General features: G+C 50.2%; 1 protein-coding gene across 1 annotated transcript; it reads right to left on the bottom strand.

Moving 5' to 3' along the window:
• Positions 1-1576: 1576 nt before the first annotated feature.
• On the bottom strand, positions 1577-27999 carry CALB2 (calbindin 2). Its single transcript, XM_037063682.1, has 11 exons — positions 27842-27999; positions 17120-17196; positions 14524-14613; positions 11693-11773; positions 8470-8526; positions 7846-7923; positions 7300-7355; positions 6977-7016; positions 6795-6848; positions 5927-5998; positions 1577-2294 (listed from the first exon to the last, which is right to left on the bottom strand). Exons 1-11 carry the CDS (start codon positions 27933-27935, stop codon positions 2178-2180), a joined length of 816 nt encoding a protein of 271 aa, XP_036919577.1. The 5' UTR covers positions 27936-27999; the 3' UTR covers positions 1577-2177.

Genomic DNA, 27999 nt, shown 5'->3' with positions numbered 1-27999 from the left:
TTTGAGGTTCATCCACGTTGTATGTAGCATGTATCAGTGCTTCATTCCATTTTATCTGTGAATAATACTCCAACATGTGGATACACCGCATTTTGTTTATTCATCAGTTGATGGGTGGTTGGCTTCTTTCCACGTTTTGGCTGTTAGGAATTATGCTGCATGAACATTTGTATGTAAGTTTTTATGTGGACATATGTTTTTAATACTCTTGGATCTGTTTACTTTTAAAGGTTATCACTTAATTAAATGGGTAACCAAGGTTTGTTTATCAGGCACATATGATCGTACATTAATCAAGTGTCTGAATCTCTTCTGATAACTCCTTAGATTTTGCCTTCCTAAATATTTTAATATAGAAAAAGTGGCCTGGCTGGCATGGCTCAGTGGATTGGGCATGGGCCTGCGAAGCAGAGGATCATGGTTCGATTCCCAGTTGGGGCACATGCCTGGGTTGTGAGCCAGGTCCCCAGTGGGGAACACATGAGAGGCAACCACACATTGATGTTTCTCTCCCTCTCTTTCTCCTTCCCATCCCCTCTCTCTAAAAATAAATAATTAAAATAATTAAAAATATATATATATATGGAAAAAGCGAAAGGGAACGTTTAGGATATCTTTTACACCTACAGTGATCTTTGGGATGCCCCTGGGAGTCCTGGAAAATCACAGAGATTTGTTTTTGCACCTTATTAAAAGAGAGCTGCTGGGGTTAATTAGGTTCGTTTGATGTGTTTCTGTTGTAAGATTTGCACGAGAAGAGTTGTCAGATAAGAAGACATGCTCAGGCTTCCTGAGGTTAAGCTTACATGGATGACATGTTAATGTATTCTAGAAATTGTCTGTTTTATGGGAAGTCCCTTGGGATTTGTCAGTCCCCCTACTGCCTGTATGTTTTTACCTTCTGGGAAACGTTGTGTGGGATTAAATGAGGAGATGTCAAAATGCATCTTGTAGACAGTCAGTAAATGATAGCATTAAAACAAAGTCAGTGATCTCTCTACTTTAGTATCTCAAACAGATCGGTGGCTCCGAGGGCTAAGCTGGCCCTGCCCCAGGGGCACGTGATGAGTTGTTGCAGGGTCAGGTGTACTTTGAGGAGAAGTGAAGTTTGTGGTGGTCTAGAACCCCTGGCTGGAGGTCCTCCCCCAGCTGGTGGTGATCACTTCGTCCCACTGTGGCCATAGCCCTTTGGTGTCCCTAGTGTGAAGACCGTGGATCTGCTCTGCGGGATTCATAGCCTGGCTGTGGCCCCCCACTGGCCACGAGACTTGGGGCTTGTTATTATCTTCATTTTCCTTGTCTGTGCAGTGGAGACAATCACAGCCCTTCTCTCACAGGATTAAGAGAAACATCTCAGGTTAACTGTTTAGCACAGTACCGGAGTTGCAGAAACAAACGTGGAGCAAAGAAGTGACTCTGGTGTGAGAGCCCAGAGTCCCGGGGTCCTACGCCCATGCCGCCTCTAGTGGTGATGCCTCCGTTGGGGGTTCTGCTGCCCTTCCCCACCCACGTGAGGACATGGGTCAAGTAGAGCTGCTAGCTGCAGAGAAAAGTTGACCACGTGAGCAGAACAGGGTGAGCTTCCACAGCAGGACATTTTCATTTTATTGTCTGTAAATTCTTCTTTGGTAAACAAGAAGACAAGAAACCCAAAGAGAAAAGGAGCATGCTGAGTCAAGAAGACAAAGAAAGGGCAGGTGTCCTCCACAAACAGGAACTCTGAGGAGACAGCTATACCGTTAGCAAGGAGGTGGATGGAACTTGGAAGTTTGGGGTGGGTGGTGGCATGGGGAGGGGCAGAGAGAAGCAGGAGGGAAGGGTCCAATCTTTTGGACGTAGAAGCCTAAATCACACAGCAGAAGGAGCTCATGCATCACAGCGAAAAGAATCAAGGAACTTCCACCCATGCCCCGCCCACCTTCCATGCGGTTGGCTGGTGCCCCACTGCAGGCAGAGCGGTGTGCTGGTCAGGTCAGGGTTGGGTTGGAGGGAGACCCCAGGAGGCCCGTCAGCAGCCCATCCTCCATCTCTCTGTTCTTGCTCCGCAAGCTGGTGTGTGCAGGTTGCAGGGGTGGGGGGTAGGGGAGGAGCGCACACGATCTCCTGGTCTAGGCAGAAGTGTCAGGGCAGCATGGGCAGGGTTTGGGGGAGGTGGAGAAGCAGTTCCTGTTCCCCCTTTACATGGGGGGCTCGCTGCAGAGGACAATCTCCAGGTCCTTGCGGTAGAGCTTCCCCGCCTCCGCCAAGGACATGACACTCTTTTTGTAGTTGGTGAGCTCTTGGATGTTCATTTCCTAGGGGACAGAGAGAGAGGATCAGAGCAAGCTCTGTGGGGGCACCACACAAATGGCCCACCTATCCTTTTGCAAACACACCCTTGGAAACTTTCTCTTATCCCATCTCAGGGCAAGTGGCTTAGAGGAATACAAAGCAAGGGTTTGGGAATCAGAAAGAGAGTCAAAACCCTCTTTCACTTCACTGGCCTTATTGCTTTGGGGAAAGTGTTCAACTTGAGTCTCAACCACCTCATTTGTGAAATGGGCACACTAATTGTCCTTGCCTCACTGAGTGCTTATAATGGTCAGATGAGGGAATGAATGGAAATGCCACTTAGCTCGGTACCCAATGCAGAGCATGCCCTTCAGAAAAATGGTAGCTATTGTGATGACGGCCATTATCCAGGCAAACTTCTAGAAATTCCTCCACCTCATGGGGCTTCTATTTACTCAGTCTGTGTCTGCAGGTGAGGAAGAGAATGCCAGGGAAGCTCCCTGGTCTTGTCTCCAGGCCCCTGGACCACACCTCCCTAAGCCTCACCCACTTAAACAAAGAATTGTAACTCCTGTCTTTCCAGCAGGAAAGGTCAGCAGCCTATTTCCTGTTCACTGGCTTCTTGAGGCCTTCGGAGGCCACGAGACGGGTGACCCATGAACATATGCCCATAGTCTCAGAGTAAATGGAGCATTTACTCCATTACATGTTAATGGCCAGCATTAAACAGCACACCAACACTTTCTGTCTTACAGTGAGTACAGGCACACCTTGATTTATTGTGCTTTGCTTTGTTCTGTTTCCAGATGTGTTTGTTTTTTTTTAATACAAATTAAAGGCAAGACTCCACCAGCAAAAATGTTATGACTTACTTTATTGAGATACTTGCTTTTTTGTGGTGGTCTGGAACCGTACCAGCAATATTTCAGAGCTATGCCTGTACTTGCTTTATAGTAATTGCTTTGTATGCAAATAACCAATGGGTCTGAAATACAGCAAAGTCATCACTAACATCAAAAAATTACCTAAACTATCTTTTTTCCTTCTTTCTTTCCTCCCTATCTTCCTTCCTCTCCCCTCCCCCCTTTCCTTCCTCCTCCTCCTCTTTTTATATTGCAAATGTCCACAGATTTTTTTTTTAAGTAATTCTCCTTCCAGGCTGATGGGTCATTATCCCCATTCTGCTAATGAGAAAACTGAGGTTTAAAGACTAAGGCATATGCTAAAGGATTGGACCAACTCACAACCATAAATATCCCTGGACCTGAGCCTTGAATTCTCTCTTTACCTGGCACACCTGCCCTCAGTCACCTCTTTTTCAGTGCTCAAAGGTAAGTCTCTCTTGGAATTGTTTCAGGATATCCCCTGGTGTCACTGATTTCTGGTTTTGTGCCACCACCTTTGTTCCAAAGGCATTTGGGGAACATCTTCCCTAAAGCTGTGAAGTCCCTGGAAATGTCACCTAACTCAACACTGGGGTGTGCCTGATTAGGAACCAAGGAAGGGACCTCAAATATTAACGGCCAGCTTGAGAAGACACCCCTCCTCTCCAGTTTCATGTGGCATCAAGAGTCAGCAGCATCCAGGGAGAGGCTGCTTCCTTCCTATGCCTGAATGCTTCGCCGGAAGCTGGGGAGGCCTTTCATGAGTTGCAGTTGCCTTAGAAATATTTGCTAAGAATATTAGAATATTTGCTAAGAATTATAGTTGCTAAGAAATATTGAAGTTTGATCCCATCAGCCTATCCCTCAGGAGCCTCCACCATTATTCTGCTCAGAAAATGGATTCCAGCTCATGCACGGTCAAAATGGAGCGTGCATCGGCCTCATGGGTTCCCCAGAAATAACTGCTCCCTCCTCAACTCAGGCGCTGTTAGTTACAGTCACGCAGCTCACTCTCTCCACAGATGCAGTCTCTGGGTCCCCAGATGCCAAAGCTGAAGCTGGCTGCAGGTGGAATGCTCCTAGGTAAGCAACTTGATGACTATCCTTGTTTTCTAACCTTCAACACGGGATTCTTTGTTTCCGCATCTCAAGTGAACCTGTGCAGCCATGTGAGTTTTTTTGGTGATAATCAAGAAAGAGCCTAGTCAGGGATGACCAGGAAATTCAGGTCACTCCAGAGAATTAATACATGCCTCAGGGTCCATCAATCATGGGCGTAAGGCAGGGCCATATAGAGAATAATTTGCCTCACTAATACAATTACAGTTACAGATATTTCCATTGTGAGGCCCAACTGTCCTTGGGTATATAAAAGTGCATAAATTATTTTCTCCTAGAATTTGGTACCAGGAAAAAGTTTGCCATGTTCAGTCACTTGGTGAGTACTTTTCCTAGGAAAAATATTTTCTTCTTTTAAAAAGCAGTTGTAGGTAACATCAAGGAAAAAGCAGATGTAGGTAACATCAAGGAAAAAAATAAATGTAGGATGAAGGAAATGAGGATGATATTCAGGATAAAGACAAAGAGGTCGGAAAGCAATCAGAAAGGGAGACAGACTGACAGGCAGCAATGAATCTTCCCCCCCGCCCTGAAATTGAGCAGTAAATTTAGCTCATGCCTGGCAGCCAAGGCAGTTAGTTAGACAGTATAAGATATTAGAGTGTTCATTTCCTAATTAAAGAAAGCAGCAAAGGCTTTGCTCACAGGAAGACATTTTCTAGGAGGCGAAGGAGGACAGCTGCCAGGACTGGCCTCTGGTTCTTGTCCCACCTGACCCCTCCCTCCCAGGGCCCGGCGCTGAGCTCATGGAGTCTCCTGGGGTCTGTTCCTTTGGCAACATGCCAGGCAAAATAAGAGTTCAGTCTCTGCCTTCTCTTTGATGGGAGCAAACGCTTTCATGACTCCTGTTAGCTCCTGGAGTTAGCCCAACTCCAGGTTCTATATCGAATTGATTTAAAATACCCTCATCTCCCACTGGGATCTGCTCTCTAAAATCTCTCCCTCTATAGAAAAAAAAGTATTTTTATTTTTACTGTTGGAAGTGGCTGATACTTCCATGAACTAGGCCAGTCCATCCTGCCCTTGCCTGGTCATAGCATCATTCACAACAGCCAACAGGTGAGAGCAACCTGGGTGTCCCCCCATCGAGGAGTGGACAAACCAAATGTGGTACTGACACACAGTGGAATATCACCCCACCTTCAGAAGGAAGGGAATCCTGACACATTCTACACTGATGAACCCCGAGGGTGTTCTGCTAAGTGAAATAAGCCAGTCACAAAAAAACACCCAAAAACAAGAAAACAAATACTGTATGATCTACCTACAGGAGGTCCCTAGAGTTGTCAGATGTATAGAGACAGAAGGTAGAATGGTGGTTGTTGGGGGTTGTTGTTTAATGAGTATGGAGTTCCAGCTTTGCAAGATGAAAAGAGTTCTGGAGGCAGGTGCTGGTGATGGCCGTACAACATCCTAAATGCATTCGATAGCACTACACTGTACACTGAAATAGGGTCCAGGTAGTGAACTGGGTCGTGTGTATTTTACCACAATTAAATGTAAAAAGAAACACTAGCCAACCAACTGTAACAGTGCTTTGTTGTGGCCGATCAGAGGGGAGTGAGGGCTCCCCCTTGGCACTCCATTCCACCCCTCCCTCAGAAGCCCCCCTACTATCCCGTCAGCCCAGGCCCCCGTGCCCAGTCACTCACCTTCTTGTTTTTCTCATACAGGTCCTTCAGGAGGGCATCCAGCTCATTCTCATCAATGTAGCCACTTCCGTCCTGGTGGCGGGGTGCAGACAGTGAGCGGAGAGCTAGAACTCGGGCCCCACGACCACTGACTTTGCCTCTTGCTTTTCCACCCACTCATTCTAACCTCCCCTTTACTCCAGGCTGAAGGAGGTGTTCAGATGGGGCGATGCCAAATAACAAGTCCCTCCTGACCTCACCAGTCAATGCAGGAATGAGACAGTTCGGGCCAGCCTTAGGTAGCCTTTCATTCTGGTGTTCTCATTTGCATTAAAAATGTAAGTGCAGTTCAGGAAGCATTTAGCTAGCTCAGTGTCCCATCCCGTACTAAAATGTCAGGATGAATGCAGGGGCTATCTGAATCTTACCATCAGCCCTCCAGTTATAAGGAAGAGCACTGGAGTCACATGGGCAGGGGACAGCTAGGGGAGGGGAGGTGGGTGGTACCCTCTCGTTCCCAACATCCTAGAGAAACAGCTGGCATAGAGACCTGACACCCAGATTGCAGTTCCGAGAACCTCCTCCACATGGTCCCGCTAGCAGCCTAATCACACCAGCTCTAAACAGAACTTTCTACCATGAACTATTATCTCCTCTACTTTTAAGGAACCGAAACCTTGGGTCCCACAGGCCATGGATTGAGATGACACTTATCTTCTCATGCAGCAGAAGATGCTGCAAGGAATCAAAATGGACAGGAAGCAACCACATGGCCCAAGCTGCCCCAACAGCTCATCTATTCCTAAGGACGAGTGGAGCTGTTCTGGCCTTGGGTTGCTCTGATGATGGGGCCTCCTGTGCTTCCATCCCTCACCACCCTCCCTCTTACCTTGTCGTAAAATGTGAAGATGGCGTTGAACTCCTCCGAGGTCAGCTTCATGCCCTGGAAGGCCCAAGGCATTAAAGATAAAAGCAAAAGCCCCAGGTGAGTGTGTATGTGTGTATCGGGGGGCAGGTGGGTGGAAGGGGAAGCTCAGGGAGGAACCAAGAAAAACGAAGTAGCTCTTTTACCTGAAATTTAAGTAAGAAGTTTTCCTGTACAGGCAAGAGTCTGGAAGAAAATGCGAGAGCAGAGGTTAGGAGGCAGAGCAGAGGTGAACGACTTGCACCTGCGGGGATGCAGAAGCAGAGCCTGGAGCTATGGACACTGTCTCTGAGCACTTAAGAAGCTGGAATTAGTGGAAAATTCTAAAAAGAGGGAGATAGACACCCAAGGTGTTGACCTTCATGAATTCTACCCAGCTTTGTGTTGAGCTTCAGGAGACCTGACCTTTCCCACTGCTGGACCTTAGAGATGGTAGCACAGGACACCGGGGTCAAGGGCAGGCACGTACCGGGACATCTCCGAGAGGCCCAGTTTGCCATCGCCATTCAAGTCAAACATCCGTAGCTATCAGAGACAGAAAGGGGTGTTTGGGTTATCTGTTTTGCCCTTCTCACCTGTCGGACCTCGCTCTGCTATCCCCTTCTCCAGGAGAGGGGACGAGGGGGATAGAGCATGCTCATGCTTCCTCTGAGGTCACCTGCAGACCAGGGACCCCCCTGAGGAGACCAAAGGGACTCAGTCACTGTTCCTCTCTCCTCCCCTCAGGGAGAAGGCTGCAGAGGACAGCAGGACAGCCCCAGAGGCCCACCCTCTCCAGGTTTATCCTCTCCAGTGTGGAGGTTGTCATGGAAACAGATGCACCTGGTCTCAGTGAGTACCTCAGAGAGAGGCTGTGTGGAGCCATGAGCTAGAGTCTCTTTTGCCAGCTGCCACTAGGAGTCACTTCACCTAGGCCTGAAGAATCAGCCAACAAAGACCCTGCAAACCAGAATCCCACTGGCTCGGGGCCCCAAGTCCTGTGTCCCTGGGGAGAAGGGACACTGTGCCCACTCACTATGGTTTGGGTGTACTCTTGGAGCTTGGGTTCATCATACGGCCGGTTGGCTTTCTTCAGCAGGTCGGACAGGAACCCCTGGAACACAAAAGGCCTCTTTAGAACTCCCGCCTCCATCAGTCCCTCATTCACTTAGTTGTTCATGCATTTATGTAGTGTACATCCCTCATAATTCCCTAACCCTTTTACACCTGTGGAGTGACCTTAGAGGCCTGCAGGTGGCTCCTGGATGCGGCCTCACCCCATAGGAAAGGCAATAGCTCTGGCTCTGGCTCCTCAGAGGGCCTAGGGCAGGGGGCTAAGCTGTGCCTGGGGGTCGCTGGTCCCAGAGGAGCACGGCGGTAGATGTACAAGCCAGGAGGCCGACTCCCGGGATTGTCTGGAGGATGCCTGTTCTGGGCACTGTGTGCAGAGGAGTGGGGTTTGTTGAACTCTGTGGCCCTGCAGCTCCATGTTACTGATTTCACTCGGCCGCCTGGAGCCAGACCTGAGTCTTCCTGCATCAACCAGAACCCATGTTCCTCACCCAATGTCTCCTGCTGCCCCAGGTTCCATAAAGCACCACCACTCTGGCCCCAGCCCCATTCCCCGCGCCCTCCACACCCTCCCCAAGGCCCATCTTACCTTGAGCTCGTTGGCTTCAATGTAGCCACTTCTGTCTGTGTCATACTTCCGCCAAGCCTGCAATGGGAATGCCACCCTATTTGCAAAGACCCCCTCACCTCTGTGAGCCTCCCTCCACTCCCCTCTAATGGACCCAGGCAAGTCTTCATATTCAAGACTACTACAGTGCGGGAGCAGGGAGGTGGGTGAGGCGTAGAGTGGTCTAGACCTTTCCCTGCCAGGTCGCTGATGAGGAAATGAGGGCAGGTGTCTTGGCCAAGGTCACATAGAGAAGGAGGAAAACTGTGGGGACAAGTGCTCCCCATTCTAACTGTCTAAAGGTCTGGGTCCCTTTTTGGATTATCCTCTAACCGGGGTTACGGTTTCTAAGGTTAGCAGCTTCTACCAAGGCTATGCTAGGACCTGGTGGATCTCCTTTTGCTGAGTGTGTGGGGAGTTCTGTTACTGTGCTGGAAGCCTCTCATTTTCTGGGCAGGGAGCGAGGGTAAGAACCCTCTGCAAGGGGCGGAAACAGGCTTTGGTTGCTCTTTACCGTGCTCCCTCCTCCATGCCTGCAGCACGATGTATGTGGCTGCGGTGTGTCTGTGGTGGAAGAGAGTTGGTAGTGCCATCGGTGTGTTAGACTACCCCAAGGCCACCCAACCTTTCTGTTAAAAAGCACCCATTTTTTCCCCCTCCCTCCCTCCCTCCCTTCCTTCCTTCCTTCCAGGAAACCACCCCTCTCCCATGCTCAGTCCATCTGGTTCATGAGGGGGTGACCGTGTGCTCAGAGACAGGCCTGTGACCTAGCTGTGGATGATGGGCACCTCCCTCCATCCCGTCCCACACTGGCATTGGGCTTCAATCTGAGTCCCAGTTATTGGGTGCACATGCTTGGTCCCTGCAGGGAACCAGGGCACTGCCTGCTGGTCACAGCATCTGGGGGACAGAGAAGAGCAGCGCTTCGGCGGGTGACACGGGGGGACTGACCACCTTCTTCCTCTCTGTGCTGGCCGTCTGGGCAGGAACAGATGTTACACAGGAGCAACGGGGAAAACTACTAGTTGTTGTGGCTTTAAAACATCCACACATCCTTCACTTCCCTTCCAAATGTGCAGCCTGAGGGCCCTCCTTGAGTGTGGGCTGGACTTATTGACTGGGCTCTAATGAATCCAGTACGGCAGATATGACTGTGTGACTGCCAAGACTGGGTCACTTGACTGGGGAAAAGGCAGAGAGCCCTTAAATTGCCTAAAAGGAGGAAAACCTGAAGGGAGCCCAGTCTTCACACAGTGAAGCATCTGGCCGATTTGGGGAGTGACATCATCCCAGTGGGTCTCGCCTAACCTTCCCCCTCCTTCCCTGTCCTCCTCCCTCCCAGGATCTGCCCCACCCCCACCCTAGTGTTCCCACCTTCACTTCTTGCCCCCTCCAGTGCTTTGTGCTCGTCCATCAGTGGGTCATTATTCTCTTCCCATTTAAGGAAAAGAGTTCGAGAGGGCTGGGCTTTGTGAAATCTCAAAGAAATCCCGAGGTCATGCTAAAATTAGAAATTAAAATGTTGTGCTGAGCAGTGGACAGGTGCTATCTGGCAGCACAGCCTTTCAGGGCCACCAAGGGACCTGTCTTTCCAGCTGATAAAAATGGAACAAACAGACAACCCAAGAGTGGATGGCAGTTGTAGGGTTGTGGGGTCCCAGGAAACTTGATGGGGGTGGCTGCTGGCTCAGCAGTTATGCCGGGACTTAAAAGATTAAGGCAGCATGAATATGGAATAAACTGCACAGAAACCCCTGCTTCTGAGAGAATGAGTTAGAGTTGTTTTTTCCTTCCCTCCCATTTAAGCGTCTCTGACCCCTGTAAGCTGTCACCACCCTCCTTTTCCAGACCAGAGGTGGAATTGAGGCCACCTTCGGCTGTGTCCCCATCAGGAAAGGAGAGGACAGAACGCTCCCTTTTCTACAGATAGAAAATTGCTCCCACAAAAGCAGCACCCTGACAAGTTTAAAGTATATGCAGTTTCCCCCAGAGAAGCGAAAGGGGGACTAGGAGAGAATCCAGAATGTCAATGGCCAGTTTATGGAGTTTTGCCATCTTGAAAAAACTAGAGAGAATCCTTTAAAGCACCATAAAATTAAATCCTTATCTGCTGCTCAGGCAAGCTGCCACTTAAAAAATGACTCTTCGGCCCTGAGAATAGGTTATTTCTCACCGACTTTCTATCCATATGTGGAGAACTCAATGCGTGTGGGTTTCGGGACCAGCTCTCTAGTGGTTTTAGGCAGTGGCTCACGGCGTGGGGGATCCTGGTGGCTGGAAACATTTAATGTGATGAATGGCAACTCGAGTGAAGCTGAGGGCCAACCCTCATTTATCACAGCAGGCGGTGTGTGGGGTGTGGGCTGAATGTCACTCTGAGGGACACACACATTAAATGGCCAGGGTGCAGACCTCCCCAAAAAGAGCACAAAATAATTGATTGGGGGTTTGATGAACCATATGGAATTTCCAATTTTGATAAGTAAAAAATGGTTAAGTATCAGCAATTTCACATGGTTCAACCTATTAGTTGAATATTAGTCCAAAGATATTTGAATTTGGATGCTCTCTTTCACGTGATCTAGAGAATTTCTATTGCAAAGGCAGCAATACCCATTTAAAGGGGAAGGGGAGAGGGAGCAAGGAAGCCCAGGCCAGATTCAAAGATAAAACTTGGAAGATACTGGAAACGGATTCTCACTGGGCTTTTCCAGTTTTAGGTTGCTGCATAAAACCATCCTTCCCAAACCTGCTCCTTGGAACCCTGGGTACCTGAGGGTTACGTATGGTACTGAATAAGAAGAAAGTATGGGGAACCATAGAGCCAAACCAAGTGAAACAGGTCTCTCTATTGCAGGATTGGGAGCCCATGCTATGCAAATGTCTGTGACAAATCTCCAAAGGGGAGAGATAGTGTTCGCCTAGCATTTCCCAAATGAACTTGACCTGGGCTTTCTTCTCACCTATTCCCCACACTTTAATGTACCCACACATCACATGGGGTCTTGTTAAACTATAGATTCTGATTCAATGGGTTGGGGGCTCCGCATTTCTAGCAAGCACCCAGGTGACGGTGAGCCTGATGCTGCTGGTCCACGGACCACACCTTGAGTAGGAGCTCTAAGGGGTTTCGTGTCTCCCAGGGACCCGGCATTCGGGTGGGCCTGGCTCTGAACACAGGGCAAGGGCAGCACCTTAGCCTCACCTCCATGAACTCGGCGCTGGAGCCCACATGCTGCCTGAAGCACAGAAGGAAGTTCTCCTCGGTGGGCAGGATCTGCGCCAGCTGTGGGGATCAGAGAGCAGCAGTAGCGTTATGGAGAGCCTGCCAGGGGGCAGGGCAGCCTTCCCTGGGGGAAGGATGGAGAATGGCCAGTGGCAAGGCAGTGCGGGAGTTGCATTCTGCTTCCTTCCTGAGAGCATCTTTGTCATCCCAAGCCTTGGAACCCTCAGCTAGAGGGACAGAAAGTGGTGCCAAGTACCCAGACTCAAAAGCATGCTTAATAGATTATTCCGTATAAACAACTTCCTGAAATATGCAAACTAATCTGTGATTGGTGGTTGCTAGCACAGAATGGTCTGCACCAGGCAAAGGAAACTTTGTGGAGGTCAGATGGGGGGTGGTGGGGGGCAGTAAAAGAAATGCTGAATCTTGATTTGGTGGAGATTACATGGCTGTCTACAACTGGGTAAAATCATGGAATTTTTACACTTCAAATTGATTCAATCAGTGTAGTTTATTGTATGTAAATTATACCTCAACAAATCTTTTAACAAATCCAAGTACTCTGATATTTGAAACACACGTAATTAAGAGAAGAAACAGCGCCAAGTTATTTTAGCAAAAAACAATGTAAGTACTCTTGTGCACTGAAACCTGTTGGCTGCTCACCTAACCGGTCTTCCCCTTCCCCTGCTTCCAGCATCCTCGGTTACAGGCAAATTCTGATTAGTTTCAGTTAAATGTGCTAACCTTACTTCCCTTGCCAGTGATTGGTTTATGGGTGGTAGGCATGTGACCTAGTCCTGGCCAGTGAAATGTGAGGGGAAGTCTGCTGAGGGTACTCCTGGAAAAGGTTTCCTTGCTCTTATGAGGGACCAAATGAGATGAGCCTTTTCTGTATCTGGCTGTGGATGTGATGTCCGGAACTGCTGCAGCTAGCTTGCTCCCAGCCTAAGGATGAGGCTGTTTAAGGGCAGAGAACAGAAGCAAGAGAACTGCAGGGAAGCAGAGCTGGGCACTGGCCTCCTTCACCTGGAGTCGGCCCTGCCCATGACCTTTCTCATTAGGAACCTCTGACAGTTTAAGCCAGGAGTAGGTAAACTATGGTTCATGGCCCAAATCCCTAAGTGAACTTGCGCTGGAACATGTTCATGTCTGTTCATTTACATATTGTCTGTGGCCGCTTTTGTGCCACAACGACAGAGTTGAGTCATGACAGAGACTGTATGGCCCACAAATCCAAAACATTGATCAAAATCTGGACTCCAGAAAATCTTCACAGAAAAAGCCTGCTGACCCCTGGTTTAAGTCCATCTGAGTCAGGATTTTCTGAGACTCAAAGCTTAGGCATCTATAATGGATGCTCTTGGTGCCCTTCCAAATCCCCTTAGCTAGGCTGGTGGGCCATCCCCCAGAAGCTGGGAAGAATGACCATTAATGGCTCACAGCTGCCCCCCACAAAACAAGGGCCACCACAGCCATCCTCCCACCCGACCCACACCTGGGGAGGGGGGAAGCCTACGTTTAACAACTGATTGACACGGGGCGCAAAGGACCACCCCAACCCTTGCCTTAAGATAGGGCCAGCTCTGTGGCTCAGTCCATACTGCAGAGCTCCCGTGAGAGCCAGCCAAGACCGGCTCCCTCCTCAGGCCTTTCCTACTGCCCTCTCTTTATTTCTCTTGGGAGTTCTCCCTCAACAAACCCCATCCACTCGGATCTCCGCCATTGCTGGCATCTCTGCTTCCAGGGCGCTGACTAAGGCAGTGTCCTGCCCAGTTCGCCTGGGGGTAGCTCTGCCCTCATTCCTGTGCCACCGACATCACTGTTGAACCCTTGACCATGGGCCACAGATTGACTGCTGGAGGTGTTTGGTTAGACCTACACACACTCACACGCATGTGAATATGCGTACATATGAGTGTATGTGTGTGAATATAAACTCTTAAATAAGCAAGGATAGACTGAAGTGGCCTCAGTGCCTTAGTAGTCCATGAAAGCAAACCAAAAACTAAACAGCCAACCAGGCTTTCCTAAATAATGCAAGAATTTAAGCTATAGCCAATCAGATCAGTCCCTTGCTTTGCTTTTGCCTCTTCTCTGGACATCTCTCCCTGAGCTCTTGTTGGTGGAGTGTTCTTAACCATTTCCAGTTTGGTACTGCCCAATTCCAATAGATTTGTGCTCAGAAAACTCTTAAATGTTTAATATGCCTCAACCTATCCTTTAACAGTATGTACAAAGCTATTCACACATGAATGTATATGTGTATTATATATAAATTACACATTATATATATGGGCAAAAGGTTTATAGTCATGTGAGACAGTTTATTCTTGTATTATGATTTATTAACTATTGTGTTATTTGTATTATGTCTTAGTAGTAGTTTCATATCCTTACCTATGATTTATCTTTTAGGTAATGATGGCTGATAATTTAACCTACTTTTGCTTACCTGTGTGTGATAAAATTTTGCATTTCTAAAAATGTTGCCTTTGGATGCCTTCAGGTGGGGTGTGAACTCTCCTGTGCCCAATCTGCACCCTCCCTCTGTCTTAAGACAGGCTTGCCACACATTTACAGCACCTGTGGGGCCTTGAGAGCATTTAGGTCTTCATCCCTGCCTCAGGCCAGCGTTTCTTGCTCCTTCCTGTGAGACACAGAGAAGCCCCGTTTGCTGAGGGTGGGAGTGAGACTTTAAGACCACCACCTCGTTCAGATCCTAGACGAAGGCCTGTGCGGGGGGGCAGGGGGAGGCACGGTGGCACGGCCCTCCCCACGTAGCTCTTAGCCAGGACAGTAGGACTCACCTCTGCCATCTCAATTTTCCCATCCGAGTTCTTGTCATACTTCTGCATGAATGCCTTCATCTTCTCCCCAAAGTTGTCACTCTTTGACACCTGTGGAAAGGGAAAGGGGGCGGGTTTGCTGCAGGGTCTCTTGTCTCGGTGCAGCAGTGGTGGGGGTCATTTTGCACCCTACATAGGCTGGCACAGGACCAGGTTGAGCCAATGTCCGGAGTGGCCAAGGGAGGCACCTTTCCCTTTTCAGCATCCCTCCATGTGGTGTACCATGCCATTAAACATGCCCACCTGCCTTTGATAGGGGTTAACCCACAACCCTTATCAGAAGGGCGAGGCTCCAGTCACCCAGATGTGAGAGCTGGGGCCCCAACATTCCACTGCAGCAGCTTCTAGTGAAACCCAACTTAATGCAGTGTCTCCCCATTCCCACCACCCCCCGCACCCTGCCAGGAGGTGCTAAGCAGTGCACCAAAGCAAGGTGCGTTGCTCATTTTCTTATTTAAAGACTAAATGGCAATCCCACCATATTTTTCACTGTGATTTTTATGCCAGGAGGAACGTGAGGAGAAAGTCTTCATGGAGCTAAAGGGTAATTTAAATCATCCACTAGATTACTGTGACTACCAGAAAGGCCAAGAACTTCAAAAGTTCCTTTAGCTTATGGTTGCCTGTTCTAAATGTAAGGCTCCCTTGAAGGTCTCAAACCTTCTCTTGCTTTGGAGTGCTGCTGATTCGTGATTTGCACGAATGAGCTCTTCCTCTTTCCTCATCAAAGATGAATCTACCTGGGCAGTCAGTGCCGCTTCTTTGCTTATCTGATGACTTTGGGGAAGGTTGAGGTTTCCCTAGGAAAGGGCCAGGGAGGGTTCTGTGAATTCTTAGTGTCTCTTTGGAATCCCTTCTATTGCTTTTCACCTTTGGAAGTGGTCTCAATTTGCCAATATTGATTTATCAATATTTATTGCTTTACATTTACAAACCGTGCACGGAATGATCTGAGGTCATTGTCATCCTCATCATAAATATCGTATCCTATTTAATTTTTACAACAGTCCCTGGGAGGTGAGTAGCCTGTCCACTCTACACAGAAATGGAGGCCAAGATGAAGAGGCTTCTCGCCAAGTCCCCAGTTAGCACTGCCAGGTGCGAACTCATGGCTCCTGCTTCCCAGGTGAGTCTTCTTTCTACCATGTAGCAGCTGCTCTTACGGACTCGAGAGGACTGAAACCAGTCTGGGATGATGTCAGCTGAGAGGATATCAGTTAAGATTGCAGCTGACAGACTTGAAAGTCACCCCTGATGCCATCTGAGATGGGCAATAAACAAGGATGCCATCTGAGACATCAAAGCTGGACTGAGAAAGCTTTCAGATCTGAGACACTTCACAAAAACATACTTCTCCACCTAGCCCACAAACTAGGAAGCCTGTGTTTTCTGTGATCCAGGCTTCATTATCTTATCAATGAGGGGCAATGGGAGAGCTGTCGATAAGCCTATGAGTCACCTCCATGGCTTACGCCATTGCCTGGACCTCCTCCGCCCTGGAGCACTCTGCCGAGCTTTGAACCAGGAGCTCAATGGTGGATCTGTGACTCGTCACCTGAACTGCTGCACAGAGACTTGCTAACAGGCAGCAGACTGACCAACAGCTGTGCAGCAGGGGTGGATAGAGAAACCCCCCAAAGACCCTCAGGAGGTGGGGAGGAAGTGGGTCTGAGTCTAGAGAGTGGAGAACCGGCATGGTTCCAATCACCTCACCTTCTCAATATTTTAGATGCTCCTCCAAAGGCTTTGGTGAATCCACAGTGCCAGGCTGTCATGGGGGAACAACATCTCTGCCGTTAAGGGGCTGGGACTTGATGTTAAGTAGCTCAGGCAGGCTAAGAAGGGTGGTCTGATGCCTCAACATAGGAGGCTAGCCAGTGCCATTGGTTCAGATGCCGGTTCGGAGCAATCCTCAGTCGTCCCCTGGGTGCTGAGGATGCCCACCTTTGTTGGTCTAGGACAGTGGTTTTTCTAGTGGGGACAATTCTGCACCCCCTGCAGGGAATGTTTGGCAATGTGTGGAGACATTTTTTGTTGTCACAACTTGTAAAGGAGCTACTGGCATCTAGTGTGTAGAGGCCAGGGATGCTGCTAATCATCTTCCAAAGCACAGGACAGCCGTCATGACAAAGAATTATTTGGCCCCACTTGTCAATAGTGCCAAGGCTGAGAAACTCTGGTCTAGAACAAAAGCACTTGTAACTCCCCCAAGCATCCACTCTTGAGTCATGACCCCTCTGAGCATCTTAGACAGGCACTGGAGTCTCCACTAGGAAAAACATACTTATTACTTATGTACACACAGACACAAAGCTTTGCAGTTTTGAGGGCTTCATCAACCTGTTATCCATTCATACCCCTCAATCCCAGACACCCAGTGATACTGAGATAAGGTACTCTTTTTAGGGGCTGTTACACTTTAGAAAATCCTTACAAATAAAAGAAGAACTCTAAGGGTCAAGGGCTGATGGGCTGCATAACTTAGGACAGACAATGCTCAAAGCCATGGTCAGGATGACAGAAAATCCCAAACAATGGGAGAGGGGGCTGGGCTTACCATGCCAGAGCCTTTTCTTGCCTTCTCCAGCTCTTGGAAAAAGTTTTCTAGTTCTTTACCTTCAATATAGCCATTTCCTGCAAAGATAGCAACGGAAAAAAAAGCAATTAACCTCAGAGCTAAATAGTTAAGACCAATGAGGGATGGGTACGCTGGGGAAGTGGGGCTTTGCAGAGGACAAGCAGGTATCTGGCCAGCCCTGGACATTAGGGATGCGAGTCCTGCCCTCAGACATTTGCAACTGTAGAGATAGAAGATTAATAAACTGTGCATCTTTGGGGTACACATTCAGTAGTCAGAGTGGACTGGGAGGGGCCGGCACCTGGGCCAGCACCAGAGGTGAGCAGGAGCTGGGAGCTGGGCAAGCAGCAGAAGCTGGAGATGTGACAAGGGACAGCAGGTGACCGGCCCTAGTCACCTGAATGAGGTCAGAAGCAGAACGTGGGCATCTGGGGGTTGGTGGGTGCACAGTCGAACCTCAGTTCTCAAACATCCCTTATCTCCAACAACTCGGTTCTCGACCAACTCATTCACAGAAAAAGTGTCTCTGTTGTCAAACGCAACATCAGTTCTCAGTCCCACAATCCTTTCATGCCGGTCCCCGTTTGATCAGCCACACGTGTCTCAGCCAGCAAAGGAGAGAGTGCATGGCTAGGAGGATGGTTTGTTTTCACACAAATCGCTTCTCGAACAGCCTTCTGAAACAAATTAAGTTCGAGAACCGAGGTTCCATTGTACTGAGTTGAAGAATGAATTCCTGAAATCCACGTGCACCTGGAACCTCAGAATGCGAACTTATTTGGAAATAGGCTTTTTGCTGCAATGCAATTAGTTAAAATGAGGCCATACTAGGTTAGGGTGGGCCCTAAATCCTGTGACTGTTGTTCTTATAAGAAGGCCAGGTGAGAACACACAGGGAAGAAGGCCATGGGGGGACAGAGGTGGAGATTGGAGTGAGGCATCACCAAGCTAAGGAGCACCATGGGTTGCTGGCCACCACAAGAAGCAGGAGAAAGACCCCGAATCCACTGCCCCTCAGAGCCTGGGACCAATCCTGCTGACACCTTGATCTTGGACTTCCAGCCTCCAGAACTGTGAGAGAATAAATGTCTGTTGTTTTAAGCCATTTGGGTTGTGGTACTTTGTTTCGGGAGCTCCAGGAAATGTATAACTAAGGAAAGAGTGAAAAGAGAAAGGCAGGGATCTCACCTGTGGGATGGGGGCACCGAGAGGGTGGGTCACAGGGATTAAGCACAGGGGAGGCCCCCCCCCCCCCGGCAGAGCCATGAATAGAGGGGCGCTGGGGTCTGTGGACGGATTCAAACCCTGGTTCTGCTGCACTTACCCGCTGTGTGACTTTGGGAAAGTTATTCAACCTGTCTGGGTTATTTTAATTAAATGGGATTTCAGATGTAAATCTCATCACCTAACCCAACGGGAGTACACCATAAAGGCTGGGTTCAATGACCACACCCTGAATATAAAATGGGGATGAATCTGGATAAAAAGTGCTGTTCAGGACTAGGTCCGAGGGCCAGTGCCTTACTTGCAAGATCATGTAAGTAGTGAGAAGTCCTTTAGGTTCTCAAGTCTTGAACACAAACGACCTAGAGACCGGGGGGAGCTGAATCCACAGACAAGGCACACTGGCCTGTGCATGGTGGGGAGGAGGCATCTGTGGCTGGGAAATCAGACGGGCCTAAGCACTGCCCCCAGACTGCTTGCTGTGATTTGGAATCTCCTGGAATCTTTAAAAAGTGTGAGTTCTGGCTCCTACGCCCAGACATTTTGATGTGGTTGGTGGTTTGGGGGCATGAACTAAGCATTGTGATTTTTTTTTCAGCTCCCCAGGTGATTTCCATGTACAGCAAGGTCTGGAAAGTACTAGCCTAAAGTCAGGCTCCCAGTATGATCTAAAGCAGTTGAACAGTTTCTCAAGTAGAGTAAAGAACCTTCAACTTGAACAGAAAAGGCAGATGACAGCCAGCTTGTTTCAGAGGTGAATTACAAACTAAACAAAGAAAATAAAGGAGTATTTGCCCCGGCTTGGTTGGGGCTGTGCGGGGAGGTGCACGGAGGGGTGTATAAGGGTGGTATGGGGCGATGTATGTGTTCTTCCCAGACTCCTCATAGCCCCGCCCTCCGCCCCCCAGAGTTTAGATTCTGAATAAGTAACCTTAGAGACTCCCTCTAGTGGAGAAGATGACCATTAAATATTGTATGGAAAGAATCACTTGAGATAAAGGTAATTTTGCCCTCAGGGAAAGGATGTGATTGTAATTGGGGAAACCAGTTAGGATAGAGTGGTCCTGTTTCTTCTAGGATGTTCTGCAAAGCTTGAAAGAGTTGGAATTTCACGAGTGTGTGCCTAATAGCCTGTGAGGCCAGGCAGAGCTGGGGAGCGAGGGAGTGGGGAGGAGAGAAGAGGGGCTTTCTAGACAACAAGGAAGCCTTCTGGTTAGTTGATGGTAGCTGTTGAGTTGGAGGAACAAGTACTTTCTCTCTTCCTGGTCACACCCTGCAGTGAGCTGGTTGTTCTCCCATTTCTCAGGCAGAAAGCTTGAGGTAAGCTCTGGGTCCAGGTGCAAGTTCCAAACCCAAGGCAGGGGTTGGAGAGGCAGCTTGGAGCTTGCACTGAGCACACGTGAAGTGGAGGCCTCGGAGCCAGGGCTGGGTGGGCATGACAGTGAGCGAGCGTGAGTCTGTTAGGAAGGAGGTTGCTGAAATGACGGCAGGGGCTACTTGGACAGGATAGGCAGGGGAGGCCCTCTGAGAAGCCCCAGCTACTGGGCAGAGAGAGGAGAAAAATCAGGCAGCAAGAGGAGCCTAGAGCAGGGATTGTGCTGCTGGACAAGAAGAGCCCCCTCCCGAATCTGGCTTGAGCAGCTTGGGGGGCAGGAGATTCCCAGAGGCTGGAAGTGGCCCTCTCTCCAGCCCAGGAGTTCCTCCACCACCTCCCTCTGTGTACCCCAGCAAAGGGGCAGAGATGTGGTCCACTTCAACAAGCCTGTATTGTTTTGAACTAAACAGTCTACAGTTGATGCTGGAGCTGAGGGAGCAATAGCCACATTCTAGATATGGGCCTATTTTCCAAGAGCATTTAATGGGCTACTGGGGGGAGGCAGCCCGACAAGAACGACTTGAATCTACCAGTCGAACGCAGAGGGTGAGAAGCGAGGGTTAGACAGCCAGGTGGGAGCTGCAGGGCCCGGAAGCACAAGGCCTCCTCCACCACTGGGGGAAAGGACTTGGCTACTTTGGCCCCACTCAGGACAATTGCCCACCCACCACTCAGATGGCACCTGTTATGCGAGGCTGGAGGAGAGGACTGCGGGCATATGGCTGGCCTACCTCCTTCCAGGAAGGACGTCAGCATTGGGCAAGTGGTTTGCTTTTACTATGACCCTCTTGGGAGTAGGGGGTTGGGAGGTGACTGGCTACTAAGCAGATGTCTTGTGGATGGGTAGCATGCAGATGTGGTTACCATGGCAACCATCACTCCTAACCTCCATATCAAACCTATTCTGTGACCCTTAGGGAGAGAGGTCTGGGTGGAAGCCAGGGACCTTGCATCCTTCTTCCTTAGTCTACTCTTGCTACCATTCTTCACCACCATCATGCCTCAGTTTCCCCCAATTTAAACTGAGATGACACTTGTTTACAATTAATCTGATCACAAACACTTGGGAAGCCTTGACTGAAGGACGCTTTGACCACAGTGGGTAGATGCCTGCTTGTTTCTCACTGAGACGTGCGCGCACAGATTTTCTAAAGTTTGAACAGGACAGAGGAATAGAGTAAGAGGCATGATACTACCATCAGATCTGTGACTGTCCATGTAACGTTGAGCAAGTCAGTTACTCTGAGCAAGTCAGTTTCTCTGAGCCTCAACTTCTTGCTAACATGGCATAACTATTTATGTACTTCCTATTTATAGGGCCATTGTGAGAGCCACACAAGGTAATGTTGCCAAAGCATTCTGGAAAATATAAAATTTCACTCAGTGGGAAGCACTGTTTTTATTGACTGTGCTCTGGAGGCCTTCTGGTCGATTCAGGGCGGTAAGCCCTTTGGCCTAAGAGTCCCCAGGTGGCTGCTGTCCTGAGTACTAGTCCCGGCCCTGGCTGGGCAGTGGAATCGCCTGGGAAGCTTCTGAAATAGCGCCGCTGCCTGGGCCCATCCCCAGAGCTTCTGCTTTGACTGATGGGATGACGACTTCTCGTGGGTGTGCTGGCAAAGCTCTCCAGGTGATTCTAATGTGTAGCCAGGGTTAAGAACTACTTTTGAGCAGTGTCTCTCAAATTTTAAGGTGTGTAAGGATTAGCTGGGGGTCTATTTAAAATGAAGATTCTGATTTAGTAGGTCTACTGTACAAGGGCTTGTGCTTCAGGGTATGGTCTGTGGAAAAGCAGCATTGGAATCACCTGGAAGGTCGTTAGAAACTCGGAATCCCAGGCCCTGCCCCCCCCTCACCCCTGCACCTGTCCTGCTGAACCAAAATCTACCTTCTAACAACGAACGGGAACTCAGATGTTAGAGAACTACTGCTTTCTAATGTTTGTGTCTTCTTAGAAAGACCATGCTTTCGGCTTTACATTCAAGGTGAGGTTGGGGCTGATGTGAGCCCTGCGGCAGTTATCTGGGGCTCCTATTGACGAGGGACTCGCCTCTATTGACCGGAGGGGCTTAGACCAGTGCTACTCAGAATGGGGTCCCGCTGGGCCTGACAGTGTCAGCATCGCCTGGGAGCTGGTTACAAATGCAGATTCTTTTTTCTTTAATTGCTTTTTTTAGAGAGAGGAGGGGGGAGAGAGAAAGAAACATCAATCCGTTTCCCCACCCACTGTGTATTCATTGGTTGGTGCCTGAGCATCAGGACAAGGCTGCAGCTGACTATCCAGCGGGGCAAGAATGCAGATTCTTGGTCCCACCTCAGACATGCTGAATCAGAAGCTTGGGGACTGAGGCCCAGACATCTGTGGTTTAACAAGCCCTGTACGGACTCAAGCCTGAGAGCCTCGATGCTGGTGGGTGAGGTGCTCAGCTTTCTGTCTTCCTCTGTTGATGCACAGTTAAGAGAAAGTCCAGGAAGGGAGATAGTTTCAGACTTCTTCGTTGGGCTGTGCAAGAGGCGGGCCACGTGGCTGGCTGTGGGGGTTCTGATCCACAAAAAGGCAAACAGCCCTCTGCCCTCCCGCCTGAGCTCCCTCTGACCCAGTCCAATGGGCAGGACATTGGACTTCCAGTTGGCTTCTTCAGGCTCTGCCCCAACATTAATATTACTGTGCCTGATGCACACCGCCTGCAAAGAGCTTTCCGCTTCCCCCCCTACCTGGTGTTCGGGACTGGCAGGTAAGCAGAGTGTTATGGACCCCATGTTAGAGGGGAGTGGAGGGAAAGAGAGGGTCAGGCGTGGCTAACAACCTTGTTTCCTTCTGTTCATCTCAGGGATGACTCTGTCCCACTCTGTACGTTCCTTGGTTTCTCTCTGCCAGGCACGCACACACACACACACACACACACACACACACTCACACTCTCCCAGTTGCTTCTAGTGGGGGTCCCAGTGCAAGTAGCTACTGGGTGGATGTTCAGACACTTGACTTTTAATCTATGCTTCTGGGCCGAGCTGCTTCTGGAATGATGTCTCGGCTCTGGAGCTGGGCTGGGTCCCCTGAACCTGTGGACAGCTGGCAGCCTAATGCTGGGCTGATTCCCAGGCGTGGGCGAGGCCAGAAGGATGGGGCAGATTGGGCGAGAGAGCGGCGGGGAGACAGCAGAGAGCCAGAGAGGAGGGGAGAGAGCCAAAGCCAGAGGCCCCAGATGGGACCAACTGGGCAAAGGAGGGCACGATGACGCAATGGGCCAGGAGGGCCGCCAGGCTGTACCAGAGAGGCACTGCTCTTGAAGAGCCTCCTGCCTGCTCTATTAATTCCGGCTCCAGGGAATTGGGAGAGGTTTCCCCACTGGGTCTCCTTGGCCCTGGAAACCTCCCCTCATGGGCCTCAGCTAGTGAAAGCACTGGAGTCCAGAGGGGAATAACCAAGGCCAGCAGGCAGGGGTGGGATGGTCGCCGGGCTGGTGGCTGCCCCTGTGAGGCGGGCTGAAGCACCTTGTTTGTGAAAATGTGCCCCTGAGGCCGCCTCCCTTGGGCCCCAGCTCTTCTCAGACACAGCTGCCTCCCTCTGGCTGGTGCAATCCCCCTCCGCAGAGAGTCGGGGCGCTGGGGTGTGGGCACCCAGCACAGGGCTGGCATGCCATGGATGCCCCACATCAAAGGGCACTGCTCATGAAACATGTCGGGACCTGGGGGGGTGAAGGTGGAGGTGGGGCTGGGGGACTTGTTCCTAGGTGCCCCCCAGGTGGGGCAGATTGCTCCCAGAGAGCCCCTGATCCTGACACTGTGCCGAAGTGAGACTCTGGCCCACCGAGTTAGCCTGACAGGGTTAGAAGATCACCTCTCAGGCAGTTCTGATCTCCCCGAACCAGAGCCCTCTGACTTCAGTGTGCAGAGAAGCAATCATTTTTATAGGCCTATAATTATCTTATGAATAGCACAGTTATACTGCATTGTAAACACTGTAGTATTTGTGTGAATACTTACTACATACCAGACACGGTGTGACCCAGTGTGGGCCTGTTTTCCTTTTCAGTGTGCCAAGAACCTCTATTTCCTAGTGCAATGCAAGCTGCCCAGGCCTCTCTCCACCTTTGGGAGGTGCTGTTGTTTAGCTCCCTCCTTCCCCCCCCAAAACAAAACAGGAACTTAGCAGTGACTGGAGCTTGGGGAGGGCCTGCCTGGGCGCTGTGTCTGGTTGTGTCCTTGCTGGTGGGTGGGTTTGGGGATGGTTCTGTTGATGCCCCTGGGTGTACGAGACAGGAGACTGGGCAGCGCCCTCCTCTGTCCCTTCCAGTCCTTCCTGTCACTATTTTCAAAGTCCTAGGAGCCCACACGGGAGCCTCCCAGTCCCTATAAAAGGCTTTGAAAGCCCCTTGTGTCACCAGGGCCATCTGGAGGCAGACAAGCACCCAGAGAGTCCGGGCGGATTCCCACACCTGGAGACAGGTGTATCTTTCTGGGGAAGGGGGAGGTGTCCATACAGTTACCTTCTTTTACATCTTCCTTGTTTTGCTGATTACACAAGAAACACATGTTCTGGTAAGAATGTCAAACACTGTAGAAATTAACTTAGGAAGTAAAAGAAAATGCCTTTTACTTTTACTTTATCTGCTCTGTACAGAGAACCACTATTACATTCCATTCTTTCAAGTATTTCCCAGCGTCCATTTTTCATTAATAATAAAAACAGGTTCACACTCTAGTAGTATTCTGCTATGATTTTGAAAATCTTAGTAATACATTTTGGGCATTTTCCCATGTCAATACCAAAGCTCCACTTGAATTTCATTGGTTGCATAATATTCCCTGTAGAGACAGCATGATTTATTTCTGTTCCCTAGTGAAGTGCATTGCTTCCCAAATTTTTGGTATTCCAAAGCCCTCAGTAAGGGAGCTTCTGGCCCACAGAACGCAGCACATGCACAAGTATATTTGCATAGGATAGACTCTTGGAGTGAGGGGGATTTCTTCATGGTTCTGGGCTTGTCTGTGGGCCTCTGGGAGAGAGGCCCTACCCTTTCAGTTGCTTCTCAAGGGCAAAGGCCAAGGCCACAGCTTGGCCCCTCAGAGACCTCCTACTGGTCGTCAGCAGAACAGCAGCCTGGTGGCCCTGTGGTCCGAACCATGCAGGGGTCAGTGTGATCTCTGAGCCAGTCACCCTGCAGCTGCCTGGATCTTGCAGAGTAAGAAAGTTCCTGACAAACATGTGACCAGGGAGCGACAGTAGAGTGGACTCAGACATGTTAAGGCCACCTGAGGGTCACTCAGAGCAGGGAGGTGACATGGGAAAGCCACAGCCTCACCCAAGTCACAGGGAGTGCTTGGCTACCTTCTTCTCTACCTCAGCTTTTGAGAGTCCAAGGAACCAGCAGATGCACGACCTGGCTGACACCGTGGTACAGGGGACTGGGAGACGGGGTTCCTGCACCACCCCTCACTTTGCTGAGTCATCTTGGGAAAGAACTTGGCCTCTTTGAGTCCCAAACTTCTCCCTCTTCAAACTCCTGCCCCTTCCTTTCTCCACCAAAAGGCTGATGATGACTTTGAAAATAGTCTGTGAGCAGTCCCAGGATGCGGATTCTTCCCCTTGGTTAGGAATGGGCTGGGTTAGGGTCAGAGCCCTGTTCCAGCACCCCTGTCCTCAGAGTCCAGTGTCCCCTGGTCTCATGTTCTCTGTTTACTATGGATCTGGGGGGAGGGGCAGGCTCCCTGTCCCTGGTGGCTGTGACTAATTGGGCTCCAGCGAACTAACTCCTGGGACTCTCCTTTGCAGTTCTCCCAAAGCTCTTTAAGTTTGTGAGCAGCCGTGGGACTCAGGGTTGGGAAGAAGCCCCAAGATGAAAACAGAAGCCGAAGTTAGTAAGAGGGAGGCCCAGGCAGGGCAGTGATGCCTCGAGGGTGAGGTGGTGAGCTCCCCAGCAGGCTTTGGTGTTCAAGAGGGGACAGGTAGGGAATATACAAAGCAAGTGTCCCACAGCTTAATTCTGGGTCCTTTAGTGGAATTTCAACTTGGCTGTATCCTCATTTTCCTAAATCACCTCTGTGTTCCCAGGCATTTTAATACTTGTTGCCTGCCTTCTCTGTTAGGTCCATGGTTTCTCCTTGGGATTGCCCTGAGGTGGTGACCACAGAGGGCAATGGGATGCCTGGTGGACTAGAAGCAAGCATTTAGCTTCCCTTTCACATCGGAGCAGGAGGGAGCCACAGGTGCAATGGGTTTGCAGTGGGGGTGGGGGTTTGAAAGACTCCTCAGTCTAATTGTAGCTTAGCTATGCTCCAGCCACACTAAGGACCCCGTTCTGGGATTAAAGAAACTGCCCGTCACTTCTAAGACTGGGTCAGAGACACTTCTGAGAGCAAGAGGGAGGGAGAAAAGGTGGCCAAAGACCCGAGTGGGGAAGAGGTGCTGGCCAGTCATCAGCCCTCTGCCTTGCTACATGACCTCAGAGAAGTCACTTCTGTGTCTGTTTCCTCGTCTACACAGGGAGACTCACAATCTGCCCAGCAGACTCAACAGCGCAGAACTCAAGAAGGTGCTTTTGTGCTTTGAAAAGCACAAAGTCTCAGATAAATTAAGGATTTGCATGATTATCGAGAGTGCTGTGGGTTGCCCCCATGAGAATAGGGAAAGTGGAACTGTGGAGTCCTCTGTTTATAGCTGACTCATCTGGCAGGAGGCCGGTGGTATAACCTTGGCCACTTGGTAACTTTCCTTGAATCATGCAAGTCTCTGGTGCAGATAAACTGGCAGAAGCCTCCCTAGGGAATGTGCTTGGGGTTAGAAGTGCAACCCCTCCATAGCCCCATTTTACAGATTTGACAACCTACCCACCTCCTTCACTAATTCATGAGCAGATCACGATCCTGATCCGCAGATCACAGGCCCAGTCCTCTGCCCACTCCCAGCGTCCTCAGTTGGCTGAAGGGGAACAAAACTCCCTCATCCGAGTCCCCAGACATTAACCCTTGCCTCTCCAGAACACTCTGGGCAGAGGACCTCTGTTTAGCCGCCCTCACCCCTGCCCCACCAAGGTGAGGAGGGGATGAGGGGAGAACGGAGCGAGCCACCACTGGACCTCCCACACCCCCACCGCAATCCCAGGCACACACACCCTGAGTCACCACCCTGCCAATGGTCTGAGATGCCGGAACATTTCGGTTGCCCACCCCAGACAGGACCTCAGAGGAGGAATATCAGGTCACTAAATTTTTTTTGGAGTGGTGTAGAAAAAGTCTCCAGTCAGACGAGAAGACTCTAAAGAGGGGCCTCCCTTGATGCCTGAGTATAGAGCCTTGGAATTTCAGTCCTGGGGGTTCAAGGGTCATTCAGTCCAGGCCTCACTTTTTGGGTGAGTCAATGACCAGATCACACACCACAGAGGGTTGGCCACAGAGGCTTCCTCACCCACTCAGATATGGAATCACCAAAAGCACCAGGATTATCATCTTGAGGGAACGGGCTAGCAGGCACACCAGCCCTGCCCCCACCACACCCACTGCTGTTGGGCATTGGATCTCACGCCTGTGGGGGATAGAAACACAGGATGGAGAACAGGCCGGGGATGCCCAGGAGTGTTCGGGGCTCCAACATCAACCTCCATTCCTGTTCCTCCCTAACAGGGTTGGGGAGGCAAAGAGTTTCTCTTCAGGATCCCCCAGCTTGCCCCAGGATGGTGATGGGCTAGCCTGGTATTCAACAAAAGGGGAACTTGAAAGAAATGAGTGGGCTTCTGAGACCTGTGGCTGCAGCAGCTGAAGGCACCACGCGTTACCTTGAAAAGAAAGGCGGGAAGATAAATGGCAGGGGGGACTCATGGGAGCCTTGCCAGCCCAAGCCTCATCTGGGAAAGCTCCAACTTGGCCAGAATGAGGCTGCAAAACTGGTGGGCTCTCCGTCATCTATGTCAGGGAAGAAAAGTTACTGACAGTTGTCACCAGAGCAGCAGGATGTCTCCCAAACTCAGGCCCCCCACATCAGCAGGCTCTGCAGTCAAAACACCCGCTGGGGCAAAGGTACACCTGCCCTCATCAGCAATACCCCATCCCCTCCACTGCAGGTCCCTTGGGGTCGAATGGGCACAGAAGTTGGGAGCTTTACTGACCGTCTGCGTCAAAGTGCTTCCAGATCTCCAGGAACTGGGATGCCGTCAGCTCGGCCAGGTGCAGGTAAGGGGGCTGCTGCTGCGGGCCAGCCATGGTAAGCGGCTTGGAGACCTCAGGCAGCGCCGCGCTCTCCCTGCGCACTCCGCACTCGGCTGGG

The sequence above is a fragment of the Sturnira hondurensis genome, unplaced genomic scaffold, assembly GCF_014824575.4.
Source record: "Sturnira hondurensis isolate 20B ecotype Veracruz unplaced genomic scaffold, ASM1482457v3 Scaffold0014745, whole genome shotgun sequence".
Taxonomy (NCBI): Eukaryota; Metazoa; Chordata; class Mammalia; order Chiroptera; family Phyllostomidae; genus Sturnira; species Sturnira hondurensis.
The sequence above is the reverse complement of the archived record's forward strand: the minus strand, read 5'-3'. Positions and strand labels throughout refer to the sequence as shown.

Coding starts and splice junctions, on each gene's coding strand:
- CALB2 (XM_037063682.1), bottom strand. CDS start 27,935: ATGGCTGGCCCGCAGCAGCAGCCCCCTTACCTGCACCTGGCCGAGCTG. Junction 14,614..17,119: donor CAAGAAAAGGCTCTGGCATG/GTAAGCCCAGCC, acceptor CCCTTTCCACAG/GTGTCAAAGAGTGACAACTT. Junction 8,527..11,692: donor CCAGCGCCGAGTTCATGGAG/GTGAGGCTAAGG, acceptor TTCCCATTGCAG/GCTTGGCGGAAGTATGACAC.